A 17,888-nucleotide genomic window follows, 5' to 3' on the forward strand; every position below is an offset into this window, starting at 1 on the left:
GTCACAAAGGTACTCAAAGTGAGTGACGGGCACTCGTTTCAAACGCGAGGAGTTGTCTGTTTAACAAAATGCTTGAACCATCTCGTCGGACGTACATACGTTCAGGATATCACATTACATACAATGCACATTCTTTCGCTGCATCTGACCATAACACAGAATCTTATACCACTTATCTTTTACAACGAACACTTTTGAAATTAAAATCTTGCGAAATTTGTCTGCCTGGAAACCTCGAACTTAAACTGTATAATTTCGTAGTCAAATATGTATGCGTATTAGCGCGGTTTCTATGAACTGTATTTATAATCACTCGACAGTCTTAAAAAGAGACAATTGGTCGAATATATTCGAAGATCAACGTATCGTACATGGTCAAATTTTTATTTATTTTCTAGCTACAATCTGGACGCAACGAAAATATTGAAAAATATTTCGATCACCTTGAAATCTGAGAAACTTTGAGCAATTTTCTTGTCGTAATATTTAACGTGTTTCGAAACAAGCAATACGTGCTTATGACATTCTCTCGTATAGTTAAAATATTCCTGATCGTCCAGAAAGATACATTAATACACGCTTGAAAAAACCTTTTAAAATGTCTTTAAAAAATAGGTTCGTGAATTTAACTTACGGAACACCTCGTGCAATGAGACTTACTCCGACTCAGTTGAAATCGATCTCACCAATGCGCGCTCGTTGCGATATCGCGTTGGTTCGTGAATTAACAGAATGCTGTTAAGCTCATGATGTAAAACACGCGCCGAAGTTATTTATTACGGTAGGTAGACACCAGTAGTAGATGTTTCAGCGAACCTGGCTGATTCGCATGAGTTCGAACTAACGTAACGTTTGTGCGAGTGAATATTTTTTTGTTGTGTGCGTGTATTTCGTTTGAATATCAATAATCCGACATCCTTGTAAAAAATATCTGTGTACATGGTCCGATATAAAACGAATAAATACTTACGAATAACATCTTCTATCGATGGTCGAGATGTTCGATATTACCTATTGAAAATACGTTCGAAAGTGACAATAATAATATACAGGATAGACTGACGTCGTTCAAACGAGGGAGAGGTGACCATACGATTTCTAATAAGACGAAAGGAGTTATATCATTTCTTTGGTACCAAGCTTCGTTTTCGAGATAAACGACTGAAAACGTCTGAAATGTCTTTCCGAGGCAATTACATTAATTTTATCGAACATTAAAAAATAGTTATCCCTGGAGTACCATTTTAGGGTTGAATGAACCTCGTTGTATTTTCTCGTGTTTATCATTTGTAAATAGTGTCGTTTGGGTTCTTACTCCCACCAACAAGTATGTCCATGGTGTTAATGATCGAGTGGAAGACGCGGTAGCCTCCTCAGTATGCTCGAGGGATTGAGATAGTTACTTCGCGAAATTTGTGATTTGTGTGCAAATATTATTTAACCAGTTTCTTTTATTTTGTTTCAGTTTAACAACACCTTCGTAATATATGTCAGATTTATTGATTTAGTGTTCTCCATTTTAGAGTTAGTTTGCACAGTGAAAGAAAGAAGAAAACGTACGCGAGGCATGCAAAGTGCCTATCTGTGACGAACATTGCTCGACGCGTCATTTGCACGGATATCAAAAACTGTTCGAAACAAATCTGAGCGACAAACATTATATCCGGTCCACAAATTATGAAAGAAAAAAGTTTAATCGTTCGTATCTCGTGTATTTCGTCTTCGCTTTCTCGAAAATTCAATGATTCCGGTAGAACATGTAATTGTAATTTTTTTTTATGAACCGAGTCGTAATCATTTTTTTCTTGTAACTTACATCGTTTGCTCCGCCTCTTGTAGGAAATTTTCAATTTTACAAATCTTAGCCGCAAAACAGCTTCACATGTTCTCTACCAGTTAGCTATCCGTACGATTTACTTTGCACTATGTATATAGTAAAGGTTGACTCAAAAGCTTTACAACGAGGAACCGACCAATTTGCTAATCGCGTTTAAGACAAGATCTGCCTTAAATAAAAATCTCGCTAATAATTATCTGATCCGGTATGAAACGATAAAGGACTTAAAGACATATTTATTCTTCTGAAATTCGTATATGATTATCCGCTTCTTTGCGATGCAAAATAAATTGGCACCAACACGTTTAACACTTTTTATAAATATACATATATAATGCTCGAAGTACGTAATTATTAAACGATATGAGATACAAGAAAAGTATAAGATCTTCTTTATTGTTTTCTTGTAAAGTATGCTGACGTAAAGTAGTATGTCACGCGTCGGCATGACCTTGAAGAATGACAAAGAACATTTCTTTCCTACACGAGAAACGATAAAAAAGAATCCCGGTTATATTTTTAATCACTGGTGAAATCTGCTACACTGAATTTCAATCAAGTACAGGCTACGTTTGAAATGTCGTTTTTCTCGAAATCGAAGCTCTCGTTTGAAAAAGATTGATCAAAACGTTGAATCACCTTTCAAACGACTTCTCGATCGTACTGGATATTTTGGTACACCTTGTATATTTGTGTGGAACCGATACGTGTGTCGAATACTTTACACTGTCGTATTTATCGTTCATCGTTTAGTGTTAAACAATTCGAGTGCAACTTCGCAGACCGTAAGACGATGTCGATTATCGATGATAATTAATACACATTTACATGAAAATATGGACTTCGTAAACTTCTCACCGACTATAGTAAACAATTTCGTTAATTCTTTGTTCTACCTTTATCTACAAAATGTTTATGCCTCTAAAAAGTAACCTAATATTGCAACGAATATTTAAAAAAGAAATTTCGAGTCTCAACACTGAGGACTAACTTGACCGAACTGTACTTCGCAAACTATAACACGGAAGTATATTTTCAGATATTTTAAACGAAGCTTGACCCTTGCGTGATCAAGGTGGTGTGAATGGCAGAAAATATATTAAAATTGTCCAAAATGTTGATACGGTTTGATGGTTGAGTAACAGTGTGATTAACAAATTTTCTCTGCTATATTGCTCGTGCAAACAGCCTGCACATTGACAATTTAGAGTCTGCCATGGCAGGAGATTATTTAACAAAAATTCAATCGCCATACATTGGCTTGTACAACGTTAAAAGATTCATCGAGATTTTATATTCTACGATTTCAATCTGTAAATAGCGATTAATGGAATAACTGCAGTTTTACAAGACAAACGTTGAAATTATTTAAGTCTCGCGAAAGTAACGGTGAAATTCTCTGGAAAATGTTGATGTTGCAAGAACGATTAGAGCGCATTCAAGGTTTTCCGATATCCTACTGCCGTTATTTACCTTTCGTTCAACATTTCCGTCGGTTCTGATTAATACCTTATCATTGACCTACATTCTATTGTATTCTTTTAAATCTGAACGAACGTTTCCTTACTTCCATTACCAAGAATTATGAATATTATTTACAGACACGATACACGAATCTTCACGACAGCAGAACAGTGGTCGACCGATTTCCAGTTTGAAACTCGTCTTCTCATCGTCCCACTTCGTCGCGGAGTTTGAAATGAACATTCAGAGTCAAACACGGCAGTCTTAGATTGTGAAATTTCCTCCGAGTTATATAAAATGACGAAATCGCTGTGGAGATTAAAATGTCAGAAAAAATCATGACATTTTAACGAGTAATCTGGCTTAACTTTGGAACAATGTATTATGAAAATTAGTTTCTTTTTTTTTTCGATTATTATCTTACATGTCACGTTATATATGTATGTTTATTTTAAGGGCACTGTAACGTTGTTTCCAATTCATATTTTATTTCAAATTCTACATTCTTCGTTTGAATACACAACTTTCGTGCAAACAGTAACTCAGTACTTGTTCATCTTTTGGTCGTATCGACAAACAAATTACATTCTCGTCAACAATTATTCATAACAATTAACATAATACATTTCGATCAAAGTAGATGGATTTTTTTAGATTGGTGAAAATATTTAAAACAAAGTCGTATAATGAGAGTTTACATAAGATGTATCAGTTACTTAACATTGAAACTTAAAATATATGCATTATCCTCAATAATAGGAAAAAGATATGTTTGTTTTGAAAAGACGAATATCGTGATAAATAAGTTTCTCTTTTTCTCAATTTTTCGAGATTCGATGGTCATCATTTTTTAAGGGAAATAACGTATTTTCATAAGTTTTGTCTTTTTTTCTATTGTAAAAAAAATACTATGACACTTCGATACGGTAGTATCATCTTTAGAAAATTAAAACGACGACCCTAATAGATCAATTTTTTATCGAAAGACAAAACTTATTGAGTAACTTATTATAAGGCAGGGTCTGCTAATAAAAACAAAGCTTTGTACGTTAAAAATGAAGATTTTATTGGAATATTTCCTTAGAAGCGTATCCAAAAGCTGACACATATACGAGTGTATTTATGTTTTTATTGGCTGTAATATTACTATAATGAAAATACGTTGTCCCGAATAAAAAAGAGTCACTAAGCTTCAAAACTAGGAAAATATACGATCTCAAGGAAAATATATTTGTTATATATTCATTCGTAATATTTACCACTTCGAAATAAGTAATTCTTTCCTTAAATATTTTTTCGTATATCGTTAAAGCAATGGAGATATTTTCGGTTCTAATATTAAGCAAGTCACTCTACATAAATAATGTTCCAAACTTTTTTTCTTTTCTTATAAAATTTGAAATATAAAAATAATTACATACGTGTAATATGAAAGTCATTGTGTATGTAAACGTTGTGAGGCTTGAGATAAAAAATTTATAAATTTCTTGGAGCATCGAGAAGCTAGTCGAACGATTAAAGAATGTTTGATGTATTGTCCGACAATTTAAATATGGTTAAAACTTCTGAAATATTTTCCAAGATTAAAATTGACCATCCCTAAAGTTGTGTATCTACAAATCATCTTTTTACAATCATATCTTTAGAAACGATTTAAAAAAAACTGTTGAGTAATCGGTGCAATTTTTATTTGTAAATTATTCTCAAAGGAATTATTAATGTTTCATGTATATTTTATCTTCTTATTACTTTCACTCTTGGTATCGTTATAATCGGAGAAAATGCCTATTTCTTAAGACGCTCGTGTACAAGTAATTTTAAATAATAATTTTACATTTAATATGTGAACCGATTCTTAACTCTAGAAAGACCGAGCCACGACGACTCTTTCTTAAAGACTAAGAAGAACAAAACAACCTCTAAAAACAAGTATTTTACGACTAACGTTGAATAAATACTGTAAAACAATATTGTTATGAAATTGAAACGATTACATTTAATAATGTATGAGTGATCGTTTATTTTAATCCAATTAAAATCATCCGATATATCTGATACCATGCAATTTTCGTATAATTAGTATTTCCTTTATTGTTCCTATTCTGTTTTTTTCTGACGTACAAAACTACCATTATTCTTCAACAATTTTGTTTCTTAAGGTTGTTTTGCAAAAATAATTATGAACAACCCTAGTCTTTAAGGACCTGCGGCTACATCTTTCTAGCATTAAGGAAACAAATGATTTTCAATACTTTGAAAAGTTAACATTTCAGTTTCGTTTGTAGGTACTATCAAATATTAGTTTTTATCACGGATGTCTATTTTAAGTTTTGTTTAATTCGTTAAAATAGCACTTGTTAGGATTCGATCTCGTACCAAATGTCAAAATGCTTCAACGATTTCTGCAAGTCGAGGAATTTAAGAAAGAAAGAAAATTAGTGATCCTGTCTGTCGTGAAAATCGTACGAACTTACAAACTACGTTTAGTTTTATTACGTAGAAAGTATTACATTCGATAGATAAGAATATCTATCGATCTATCGAATAATAAATTTATTTAATTTCTTAAGTAAGACGATTCGAAATGAATCTAAACGATACTGCAACGTTATTCAATTTGTATATGCAGACTATATACAATGCTGCGTGTTTCTGCAGACTGTGCCTTCACTCGGCAATTAATTTGCTTCAGCATTTTTTGATTGATCGGTACTGACGTTTCACCGCCCTATTTCAATTTAACGTGCAAAAGTCTTTTTCCTTTTTCATTTCACAGACCTTGCATCGGACTGACTCGATGGTATCGCTCTGCTACCGATCTCTTGCCAGCTACATCACAGATGATAACCTCGCTGGTCTTCAGAACTTCTTTGAAAATAAGAGAGTGCAGGTCGACGATCGAGACGAGGTATTGATATCAAAATGACTACTTAATGTATTATTGTAGAAATTCTCGTTGACGATAGTACGATTGCCAGATTTTATTCTTTTTGTGATCATCGTTATCTCCACCGGCTGGGAGGATCCCTAATTGGTACTGGTGAAGCTCGAAATACAACACGAGCTGTCGGTCATTTTTTAAAGAAAAAATATCTGTCAGGGTTAAAATTGTAGCAAGATCACAGACGTGATGAAAAATTAAATTAACGCCTTGACTGCCCAAGTACGGTTGGATGCATACGAGCATTGAAACGACGTCAGTTGCAACGGACGTCACAATGTCCGGTGTAGAAATACATTATCGTACATTAGAGTCCACACACTACGGGTAGCGTCCCTTTGATAAATCTTCATTTTGGAAAATACGATGCTTTTCGTGGAAAATATACTTGATCGTAAATGAGAAGCTTTCTAGGTAGAAGGCCTCTTAGGTTGAGAGCACACGAGCGTTGAAACACATTGTTTATACAGTAATATATTGTCGTACATTAAGTCCACACACTACGAACGTGTGTTGCTTTCAACGCGCGATGCAACGTGCGTTAATTTTTCATCGATGTATTTATGCTAGAACGCACGTTAGGATACACCGACGCATATTTTTCATTGTTTACAGGTAAATACAATAGGTCACACGAGCGTCAATTGTTACCTATTTACCGTAACATTATAACCAGCATTTCCTCTGGCGATATCGCCGTTCTCATATTCGTAACCTGGTGCTTTATACGATTATAGTGTATAATTTTATACTATATTGGATATAATTTTATGCTATACAATTTTATACTAATAATTTTATACTATAAAATTTCATACTAATAAATTTATACTATAAAATTTCATACTAATAATTTTATACTATTTTATACTACATTGTGTATAATTTTATACACAATAGCGATTCATTGAATGAACTTATCGACGTGCAAGTAATTAAACCATTTTTCACGGTCTTCGCGTAGTTCTCTGTAAAGTGTATATACTAGCGCTCATATCGATATCGGTCCCCATTTACAGTATGCACACAAATATTTCTCTTTCGTGTGCCTTTTAAGTATAAATAAATCGTGTACGAATATGTTACAATATCACATGCGTTCATATTTTCTGCCTTTTTTTGGCCAACTAACGCAAAAGCGGCAACGCTCGTGTGCCCTCAACTTACGAGTTATCTCGTAGCTGACGTCTGTTTGCAACGTGTTAAACAAAGTTACTATCCTCAGCGACTATATGTTATTTTTCACGCCAAAATTTGAAAAATTGTCGAGAACTTCCTAAAATATCGGAAATTCTCGTGGTAGTCAACGTGTTAAACCTTTTTTTGGTTTTATTCTTATGGAAGTATTTATAATGTATTAATGAAATTTTTCTTTTCTGATGAAAATAAGATGAAGGACGATGTAATTTGGATAATTTGTAGTTAATTTAACATTAATAGTTTCTTGGTTATACAGGTAACTCTCGTGCAACAGGCTCGATTCAATTCATATGGCTCAATACGGTGTATTAAAAATCATTTTCTATGGAATGATTCAAAAATTAAAGTTTCATTCAATCACGATGCAGATTAGCGGCGTTTCGCCACACGATCGTACATGTGTCTTCATTGTTTTCAATTGGAAGTACTAAAGGAAGCACACGATCGTGCATCGATACTTAAACAGACAGAATAAAAAAAAAATATACGTGCATATCGTTCGTTCTCATTTTTTCGGATTCGTTTTTCTTTCTTTCTCGTTTGCTCTTTCTCTTTCTCTCAAAATACTATTCTTTTCTTCGATTATGAACTGCCTCTGACGATCATACAACGAGAATTTAATGTATTGACTTTAAACTTTAAACAATTACGTTGTAATTTTTTATATGCATACGTAAATGTCATTGTATCGTAAAAAATGAGATCTATATGAAAGTTAATGAAAACATTAATCTATTTTAAACCAAAACTGTAAAACATGACCAGTTTTTTAAATCCTTTCATCAGTACCTGTAACAAACACACAGATATGCATTTGAGTAGAACAGATGCCACAATGATATTTAATATGTTATTCAACTATGTGTTAATATGTAGTGATTACGTTTTCGAATTAAATATTTAATGCTTGGAATCAAGAAACAATAAACTCTTATTTTTAAACATTCTATTGGAACCCATAGTTTTTGTTCAAAAAAATATCCATTTTTATGGTATTTTTATGATAAAAATTTGAAAGTAATGTTCTCATGACTCGATATATGCTTACAGTGGCTTTACAAAATGTTAAAAACAAAAATCATTTAATAAATATGCTTTTGCTCTGTTCGTATAGTTACAAATACGTATATATTACGATCGTTTATATATTTATAAAAAATACTTTACAAATATTATTTATATGTATTGTTAGATATTCTTCAAACTCAAACGTATAATCTTGGCACTTGTGTATCAGTGCTGTAATAAGAATATTATCTGATTTTTAATGTCATAATGTAACATCGTTATAATCAAAGTAATTAAAAAATTACTATTTACTATTACTTCGTTGTAATAAAAACATTTTGAATCTCATAAGAAATGTAACTTCATTGTTTTAAAGATTAAACGTCTGGTTCGAAAGCGTTCAAACATTTTCGTGACACACTGTACGTGATTTAAGTTCAATATAATCGAATAAACGAAAGCTGAAGATACGGTCATATTTCAATCATGAAAATAATTAAAAAAGAATGGTCCAATTCACATATGTAAATCGAGATAATACCAAGTAAAGATGAAAGTTTAATTTAAATCAGATTCTAATTTTGGTTTTCATTTTACAGATGTAATACTTTATGTTGTAGTACGTTGTTTTTGTTTTTCTGAACCAATATCTTGGACTATCCGTTATAAAATTTCACGAACTCACGATGGATATAATCAGTTTGTGAAATTTGGTATTGTTTGAAACAAATTTTCTTTAAACTGTGATCATTAGATTGTGAAAGTAATCAACCTTCTTTCGTAATCAACAAACTCTGATAATTCTTTTGTGTTAATTTACATCGTCAAGAATTCGACTTTCGATAGTTGATTTCATTGTTTCTACAATAGAATGGTAGCACAGCCCTCATCCTCGCAGCAACTAAGGGGAAGATACACTTTGTACGGGAGCTTATCAACCATGGAGCGGACATTAATGCAGAAGACGGGGTTAGTATCACTGAATACTTTGTGATAAAGAGATTTATTTTCGATCGGTGCAATCAATCTCATTTCCAGGATAACTGGACAGCGTTGCTTTGCGCGGCCAAGGAAGGTCACACTGACGTCTGCCTCGAATTACTCGAGCATGGCGCCGAGTTGGAACACAGAGATATGGTATGTCAGCTTCGAAACATTCTTGAGCGTCTTTTAATCTTCATACTACATTTTTTTTTTTTCATTTGTGCTCATCAGAGATAAACAAAATTCTCAACTGGATAAAAATTTCGAATAACGAGTAAAACGCATCTAACTTTCGATGTATTATTTTTTGAATAAGGATTGCAATCTGAATTCTGTCCATCTCTGATGTTCATAAACCTTCTTGTAGGTCTCTGTCGCTCATAATTTTCCTAGTATTGCAGGCGAGTGAGGAAGATCAGTCCTGGAAGGAACTACGGACTGTGTTGGATCAGACGTTTTAGTCAGTCTTTGTAAGGCTTGCAAAAAGACTAAGCAAAAAGTACTCTCGTTGCTGACTACGTTTCCCTTATTCATGGTACCATATTCCCCTTAACCCGGGACTGATCTTTCTTTTTCCGTATAATATCAAGCATACTTTCCTCTCTACTAATCTCTGCCACCTTGGTCTCTTCCTCTTTCTCAACAGAGATGAACATAATTGATTACAAATTGTTCACTAATTACTTAATAAATTACTTGCAAGTACAGAATATATTTTTCAATCATTAATTGCTATTAACAACGATTATAATTGCAAATTGTCGAAAGTGTAATTGCTATTGAATACAATTATGATTGGAAATACTATCGACTACAGTTATGATTGTAATTGCTACTGACTATAATTATGATTGTAAATGATTGCTATTGACGACACGTATAATAATTATAACAGTAATTAAAAAGGTTGATTGTCAATTCAAATTAACGATTAACGATTTCAATTATAATTATCAATTTTCAGATTAATTACATTCTTTCCAACTCTGGTACATACTATTAATATGTTATATTTTCCAATTGAGTAATGTTCCAAAGGCCGCAGCTTCTACTAACTGTAATTGCTTAATCACAATTATTCAATGTATGCAATTGTAGCGTGGTTCGTGGCAATCAACGATTATAGAAAATAATTAAATCAAGAAATTGGGTGTTTATAGTAAATACAGCTGTTTTCTAATCTTCTGCTATTTTGAAGTCCATCCCTTCTTCCTAATTAATACCGCTTAGGTTTTCCTTTTACTTTTTTTTTTAATATCAATGTATTTCATTATCATTGATCTGATCATGCACTGCATATTCTTGTATTGTTTTTCGTTTGAAATTCTTATATTTTTTTATATTCTTGCCACTCTAATCCGTTTGCACTATTCTTAACTTTTCACTCGTTTGTCTATTAATACGTATGTGTTTACGCATGTGGGTATGCGCGTTACATTTCACTCGTTTATTTTTTAAACTCGAGAAAGCTATATTAATAAAGTTATTTAGAATTCAAAAGAGAGATCGCAAATAGACACTAACAGAAATGCTCTATTTTTAGGGAGGGTGGACAGCACTTATGTGGGCGACGTATAAGGGTAGGTCGCCAACGGTGACGATGCTGCTAGCACGTGGAGCTGACGTCAATGCACATGGAAATTTTCATATATCCTCCTTGTTATGGGCTGCAGGCAGAGGTTACCCTGACATTGTTAAAGATCTCATTGCTCATGGTGCTAAAGTTAATGTTGGCGATAAGGTAATTTAATTCTACTCGAGTTCAACCACCGAGTATTCTTGAAAAGCTAATTCACAATATACCCAATATATCGTGGTACATATTTTTTAAATGAGTTGCACGCTTGCTCGCGATGAATTATTGAAGTAATGAAATATTAATTTACGAAAAAATGTTGGTCGCATTAAATCACAGTGAATATCGTTTTTCAACTTCTAGTATGGCACCACAGCGTTGGTGTGGGCATCGCGTAAAGGGAATGTAGAAATTGTAGATACTCTCTTAAAAGCTGGTGCTAATGTTGATACTGCTGGCATGGTAAGATCAAAATTTTATCTACTATACTATTTTTATTGTTATAAAATTGAACATGAACTGAATGTTTTTCCTACTATTTATTCTATTGATCTATTTATCCAAACGTTCTATTTTGTCTCGTACCGCGAATTGTATAAATTAACATTGGTAAATCATTAACGAAACGTTTTACAGTATTCGTGGACTGCTCTTCTTGTGGCCACCCTTGGTAATCACGTCGACGTCGTACTACTCCTTTTGGAACACAAACCAAACGTGAATGCTCTGGATAAGGATGGCTGCACGGCCCTAGCGATAGCTTGTCGAGAAGGGCATCACGAGATAGCAAATGCACTTTTAAACGCTGGTGCTTATGTGAACATTCAAGACAGAGCTGGGGATACGAACTTAATTCATGCTGTAAAAGGCGGTCAGAGAGGAGTGGTTGAATCTCTTTTAAAGAAGTATGCCGACGTCGACATCGCCGGAAAGGTGACATAATTGATACTAAATTATCATCCCAGACAGAAGACAGGATATCAGTTAATATCTTGGCAATGGTTACGATTAGAACCTACAAGTCTCTTGTTTATCGATCTTACTTTTTCCATTTATTTCAAGCTTGGACTATGATTATATTTCTTTAAAGAAGTTAAAGAGCCAGCTAACCAGGCACATTTTATTGAAATATTCTAGGATAAGAAAACCGCAACTTACATAGCAGTAGAAAAAGGCAATATACCGATATTAAAATTGTTACTAAACGCTAACCCAGACTTGGAGATCGCGACGAAAGACGGCGACACACCGCTACTGCGGGCAGTTAGGTCGCGGAACGCCGAAATCGTGCAATTACTGCTGGACAAGAAAGCCAAGGTCTCAGCCACCGACAAAAAGGGCGACACAGTGCTTCATATAGCAATGCGAGCAAGATCAAAAGCAATCGTCGAGATATTATTGAGAAATCCGAAAAATAGTCAGCTACTTTACCGTCCAAATAGGCAAGGCGAAACCCCATACAACATTGACATTAATCATCCAAAGACTATACTTGGACAAATATTCGGCGCACGTAAGATGTTCATGTGTTTCTTGCAAGTAATGTAGTAATACAATAAACAAGTTTACTATGAAATTATTTAAAAGAATTAGTTCTCTAAAATTACTTACGCATCAAGACTCAAAATACAGCAGATGCTTATTTGTTTCAGGACGCCTTAATACCAACGAAGATAATGAAAATATGCTTGGTTATGACTTGTACAGCAGTGCATTGGCAGATATTCTCAGCGAACCATCCCTTTCGACACCTATAACGGTTGGTCTTTATGCAAAATGGGGTTCTGGGAAGTCTTTCTTATTGAATAAATTGAGAGGTAATAACTGTGAAGCATTTTATTTGCTAAAACAAACTATTGGATTATTATTGGATTATTACATTCGTATTAATTCTTTTAGAGGAGATGAAAAATTTTGCTCGTCAATGGATAGATCCTGTATTCCAATTCTCTTTCTTACTTTTTGTAGTGATATCCCATGTATCGTTATTGGTGGGTATCACTATAGGTCTTGCTCTGCAGTCGTGGATCGTTGGTCTTGTCTGTGGTATAAGTCTTATTTTCATTACGTATACTTTTTTGATACTTGTCTGGTATGCTAACAAAAGGTAAGTAAACAAACTAGAAAATGTACACTTTGTGTCTCTTTGTATTTTATAATTCATTAACATTTACATTGTAGATACGATTGGTACTGGCCATACAATTTTACTGTTGCTTTGACTACAAAGTTAAATTCATTGAAGCTGTTACTTCAAGTGATTTTCTGTCATCCCCCTGGTAGCCAAGTTCATGATGGTGTGACTGTTCAACCAATCAAGTTTTACTTCACTGATCAGACTCGAGTCGGCACAACTGCTGCTGGAGAAAACGCAGTAGTACAAATGGTGGGATCTCTTTATGATTCCATTGAAAATGATTTTGGTTCTTTATCCACGAGATTGTACAGAGCGTTCAGGCCAAAGCCTGATAAATCAACTACAACTTGGAAGTGGAGACATCTTTGTTGTCTACCGTACATAGTCATATTCGAATTCTGCTTTTGCAGTTTACTTGTTGGTATTTCCGTGCTTACCGTCTACCTCATCGACATTTCTAGCAGCGAGTGAGTACTCATTAAGTAGTGTTATAACGACAATTTTATGTGAGAAGGAAATACTAAATAGAGAAATAACTTCTAAAATTAAAATACTATTACTTACTGATTATCGTAGGCCAACAATAGAGAGAGTTACGGCACACATAATTATGATAACTGTTGCCTTAATACTAGCTGTCAGTGTAATAGCAAATTTGTATACATGGAGCCGAACTTTGCAAGCGCTTGTTTTCTCTCAAAGGCGGCACCTTCAACGCAGCATTTCTAAGTTAGAAACTTTAAAAAGCGAAGGCTTCATACAAACGCTGAGAAGCGAAGTCAGTTTAATGACAGAAATGGTATATAAACACTTTTTATTTCATCTGTATATTTTTATCAAGATATTCTTTCTTCCTAATGACAAAGTTTTTATATACTAACAGGTCAAATGTCTAGATAGTTTCATGGCCCAACAAAGTAGATTAGTAGTAGTCGTGGATGGTTTGGACAGTTGTGAGCAAGACAAAGTGTTATTAGTTTTAGATGCTATACAAGCATTATTTAGTGATAATGGTTATCCATTTGTTGTAATATTAGCAATTGATCCACATATTATTGCCAAGGTATTATAACATATCTTTCGATTTTTATTAAAAATATATTAATAGGCAAAAATTAAAATTTTCATTGTAATATTCCAACTTAACAGGCAGTAGAAGTCAATAGTAGAAGATTATTCACAGAATCTAATATTGGAGGGCACGATTATTTGCGCAATATGGTACATCTTCCATTTTATTTACAAAATAGTGGTTTACGGAAGGTGAAAGTTGCTCAACAAACTGCCCAACATAGCAGAAAGACCACTTGGACTGAAGCAGAAGAGAGTGTTAATTACACCGCTGCTAGTACAATGCATCATTCGGTTTCTAATAGAAGACTCAGTACAGAATCTGGTATAATGAATAGTAATGAAAAGTTGAAACCTCAAAGTAGAAAAGGCAGTAGAAAACTGCGTTTAAGCGAGTCGATTGCCAGTAGCATTGGGAGCAATTTAAATCGCCTGGGCGGTGCACAGGATCTTAATAAAATGCTTCTCACTGACGATTATTTTAGCGACGTAAACCCTCGTAGTATGAGGAGATTAATGAACGTTGTTTATGTCACTGGTAATACGAAAATTACTAATTTTGAAAATACTGTTTCATAATTCATCACATTTGCACATTTAATATATTATCTGTTTATTTTAGGGAGGTTGTTAAAAGCATTCCAAATTGACTTTAATTGGTATCATCTAGCCAGTTGGATCAATATCACAGAGCAATGGCCATTTAGAACATCTTGGTTGATCCTGCATTATGATATGTATGAAGAAAGTTTAGATGATTCCATGTCATTAAAAAGTCTTTACGATAAGTATGTTCCTTTTATAAATGTTCCATATTTTTTACGTTGGCTGCTTGTACATTATTTTATTTTGTTTTAATCGTTAGGATACGTCCCCAAATACCGGTACTTAAGGAAGTTCAGCCTCTTTTAGAAATGGATAGAGATGAACGTAAGCTGGATATTTTCCTGACTTTCCATCGTTCCAGCCTACTCGTTAGTGATATGAAGATATTCTTGCCATTTACCATTAATCTTGATCCCTATATTAAGAAAAAAATCAAAGAAGAGCAACAAAGCATAGAAGAAGAAACAGGACTTGGACCATACAAACAGTACAGCCCTTGGACTATGCCCGGTGGTAATCATGAGCAATGGAATGCAAGTAGAACCGGTTTAATTAATCGTACCATGAAATTAGCTAGAACACCAAGCGTACAAGGACATGCGCCGGTACCATCGACTTCATCTTGGTGTATTCAGCCTCCCTCGTTTGATTGGCAAACTCCACCTTGGGTACAAATACCTCCTATGGAACCCTCGCTTAAACCACTTTCTGCAACTACAACTCTACCGGTATAATATGCAAATAATGTTTCAAGAATCAAATATGACTTTTCTATCGTTTGACAAAGACTGTATTCCTTTTCTTCTTTTCAGTCCGAAATTTTAGAGATAAAACTTTCGTCTCTAACAGTAAATGGTGTTTGCGACCTTATTGATAGAATCGAAAGTTTAAATCACAATCAAGCACCACAGTACAAAAACGTTATTAAAGAAAATAACATCAATGGCAGAGTTTTACTACACTGCGAGTTACAAGAGTTGAAAAAAGTAAGTTTCACTTCCCCTACTTTGATTTTTGTACACCAAAATTTAAAGATTTGGTAATACTCTTTTTATATCCAGTAAAAGATTCAATAAATGCAATAGTGAATATTATACGATAAGTAATAATTTTCTACTTATAGGTCCTTAAAATGGCGTTTGGAGATTGGGAACTGTTCCGCATGGTGGTTGTGTCACTTAGAGAATTAGAACTGTCGTCATTTAGCACGCACGAAGAAGGTCCCCGCAGCGTACGATTCACTGTAGGATCAGAACAAATTCAACGGAAAGGTACTCATAACAGTTTCCTCCTTACCTTAGAGATTATGAAAATTAAATATATACAAAAACCGAATCTATTAACCTATTTTAGACCATGCTTTGCAATGTAATTCGATACGTGTACCTGTACATGTTGAAAAAGAGAAGGGAACATCAAGAACTGATGGTCCTCCTAGACGAGATCAAGCTAAGCAATCCATTATGGAAAAGCAAGTAAGCCTTTTTAAAACATATTACTATACTATTAAACATATTACATTTGTTTATAAAGCCAAATCTCTGTGTGTGTATATGTGTGTGTACTTTTATTCTACCAAGTAATAGATTAATAAAGTATGATTTTTATTACACTCATGCTTGGTTTTAGTTTCAGGTAAGCAAAATTACGTTTGACGGCTTCATAGTACAAAGAATATTTAAAATAATTAATAAATAAAATCCAGAATGTCAGTATTAAGATATCAAATATATAAAAAAAACAAATAACGGATTTATCTTTCAGGTAACCTTGGAAGAACAAATGATTTGCGGAGCACTACAGACTTTAAATGAGGAAGCTTGCGAAGATGTATTAGACGTACCATCTCCGGCAGTGGTACCATCAGACTCACTCCCAGGTGAGCCCTCTTCTCTACCACTTTCACTGCCTCTGGTTATAGTTCAGGAACCACCGCAACCAGGCCAAAACTGTGACACCGTATTCGAATACAGTACAAATCTTTAATGATTTGAATTGAAGGAAACTGTAATTCGATTGTATATCATGCGTGTACTGCATCGGTACAACTACATCACCCCATTCGAAGATGGTTCTATATACTCATCACTCGTAGTTTCGATGCTCCAAGAAAATCTTGTTAATGTATCTATTGTTTAAATGTTTCTTAATATGTCAATACATAGATACATCCACAGCAGTATTACCTATGATAGGAGCACCCATATGAAGGGCAATCAATAAACATTTAGTTTTTATATACACATACATACGTTGAAGAGGCTGAAGGAAAGAACTATTGCTACATCCTTCTGAACCCTGTCTCTACATCGACTGTTTAAAAATGTGCCAAAGCGTTATAAGAGACTGGACCGTTGTAAATAGATGAAGGATATAAAATGAATGTCATCTGTTAAATAAAAAATACACATAGTGCGTAAAATAAATAACGTTATGGCGGTAGTGACTTGAATGTATGCGTTATAGGTATAATAAAAGCATCGTCTTCGTGCAATAGTTTAGTACATTAATAGCATAGTTTGCGAGGAACAAAAGCTGCGAAATGTTTTGTATTCCTAAAACCATGGAAAACATTCGTACCCCTAACAAAGTATTAATCTGTCTTAAATATGTTGTTGTTAATGCTTCATTTCTAGTTGTATTATTTTACTTCCCGACATATGATACATAGAAATATTGTACATTTCTTAGATTTGAAACCAATGAAATTTTCCACAATGAACATTTGTAAAACAGACTGTGATAATTACTTGTTACTATCGTCGGATACCGTTGACCGAGTATATTTCCTATTTGGATGTTTACGCTGATAGATCTTATATACTTAGAAAGATTAGCTTCTACGTGAAAGAGTTTTATATATCAAAGCAAAGAGCTAGTTATATTTTCATCTTAATTCATGTATTCTTTTTGTACTACCTGTACAATTACCGTAATTAGATTGTTCGAACATTATGTTATAAATGCAAATGGCAATAAAACTTTGTTGGAAACTTAAAGCGAGATTATCTTTCTTATGGAGTAGATCTATAAGCTTATCGAGTACATTCTTTCATTTTATATC

At 33.8% G+C, this 17,888-nt stretch overlaps 1 protein-coding gene and 1 long non-coding RNA gene across 10 annotated transcripts in view; one reads left to right on the forward strand and one right to left on the reverse strand.

Moving 5' to 3' along the window:
* Arms (Ankyrin repeat-rich membrane spanning) overlaps positions 1-17,888 on the forward strand; it is a 66,760-nt gene that overhangs the window by 46,793 nt on the left and 2,079 nt on the right. For 4 of the 6 annotated variants that reach the window (XM_076317186.1, XM_076317182.1, XM_076317187.1 and 1 more), the window contains 19 exons: positions 6,078-6,209; positions 9,321-9,419; positions 9,489-9,587; positions 10,978-11,175; positions 11,374-11,472; positions 11,647-11,943; positions 12,148-12,523; positions 12,663-12,827; positions 12,910-13,117; positions 13,192-13,614; positions 13,724-13,946; positions 14,031-14,210; positions 14,297-14,756; positions 14,841-15,006; positions 15,084-15,552; positions 15,637-15,810; positions 15,948-16,095; positions 16,178-16,299; positions 16,583-16,703. In XM_076317186.1, coding sequence (XP_076173301.1) covers positions 6,078-6,209; positions 9,321-9,419; positions 9,489-9,587; positions 10,978-11,175; positions 11,374-11,472; positions 11,647-11,943; positions 12,148-12,523; positions 12,663-12,827; positions 12,910-13,117; positions 13,192-13,614; positions 13,724-13,946; positions 14,031-14,210; positions 14,297-14,756; positions 14,841-15,006; positions 15,084-15,552; positions 15,637-15,810; positions 15,948-16,095; positions 16,178-16,299; positions 16,583-16,703 — 4,159 coding nt within the window. Of the gene's footprint in view, positions 1-758; positions 782-6,077; positions 6,210-9,320; positions 9,420-9,488; positions 9,588-10,977; positions 11,176-11,373; positions 11,473-11,646; positions 11,944-12,147; positions 12,524-12,662; positions 12,828-12,909; positions 13,118-13,191; positions 13,615-13,723; positions 13,947-14,030; positions 14,211-14,296; positions 14,757-14,840; positions 15,007-15,083; positions 15,553-15,636; positions 15,811-15,947; positions 16,096-16,177; positions 16,300-16,582; positions 16,704-17,888 lie in introns of those variants that run through there. The other 2 variants (XM_076317188.1, XM_076317183.1) reach the window with 2 other exon arrangements.
* LOC143149615 (uncharacterized) overlaps positions 1-17,888 on the reverse strand; it is a 49,048-nt gene that overhangs the window by 30,158 nt on the left and 1,002 nt on the right. The window contains exon 1 of one of the 4 annotated variants that reach the window (XR_012992838.1): positions 635-720. The exons of 2 other annotated variants lie outside the window; for them this stretch is intronic. This is a non-coding gene — a long non-coding RNA (uncharacterized LOC143149615). Of the gene's footprint in view, positions 1-634; positions 721-13,142; positions 17,214-17,888 lie in introns of those variants that run through there. One more of the 4 variants, XR_012992840.1, reaches the window with a different exon arrangement.

This window comes from Ptiloglossa arizonensis, chromosome 7 (genome assembly GCF_051014685.1).
Source record: "Ptiloglossa arizonensis isolate GNS036 chromosome 7, iyPtiAriz1_principal, whole genome shotgun sequence".
Taxonomy (NCBI): Eukaryota; Metazoa; Arthropoda; class Insecta; order Hymenoptera; family Colletidae; genus Ptiloglossa; species Ptiloglossa arizonensis.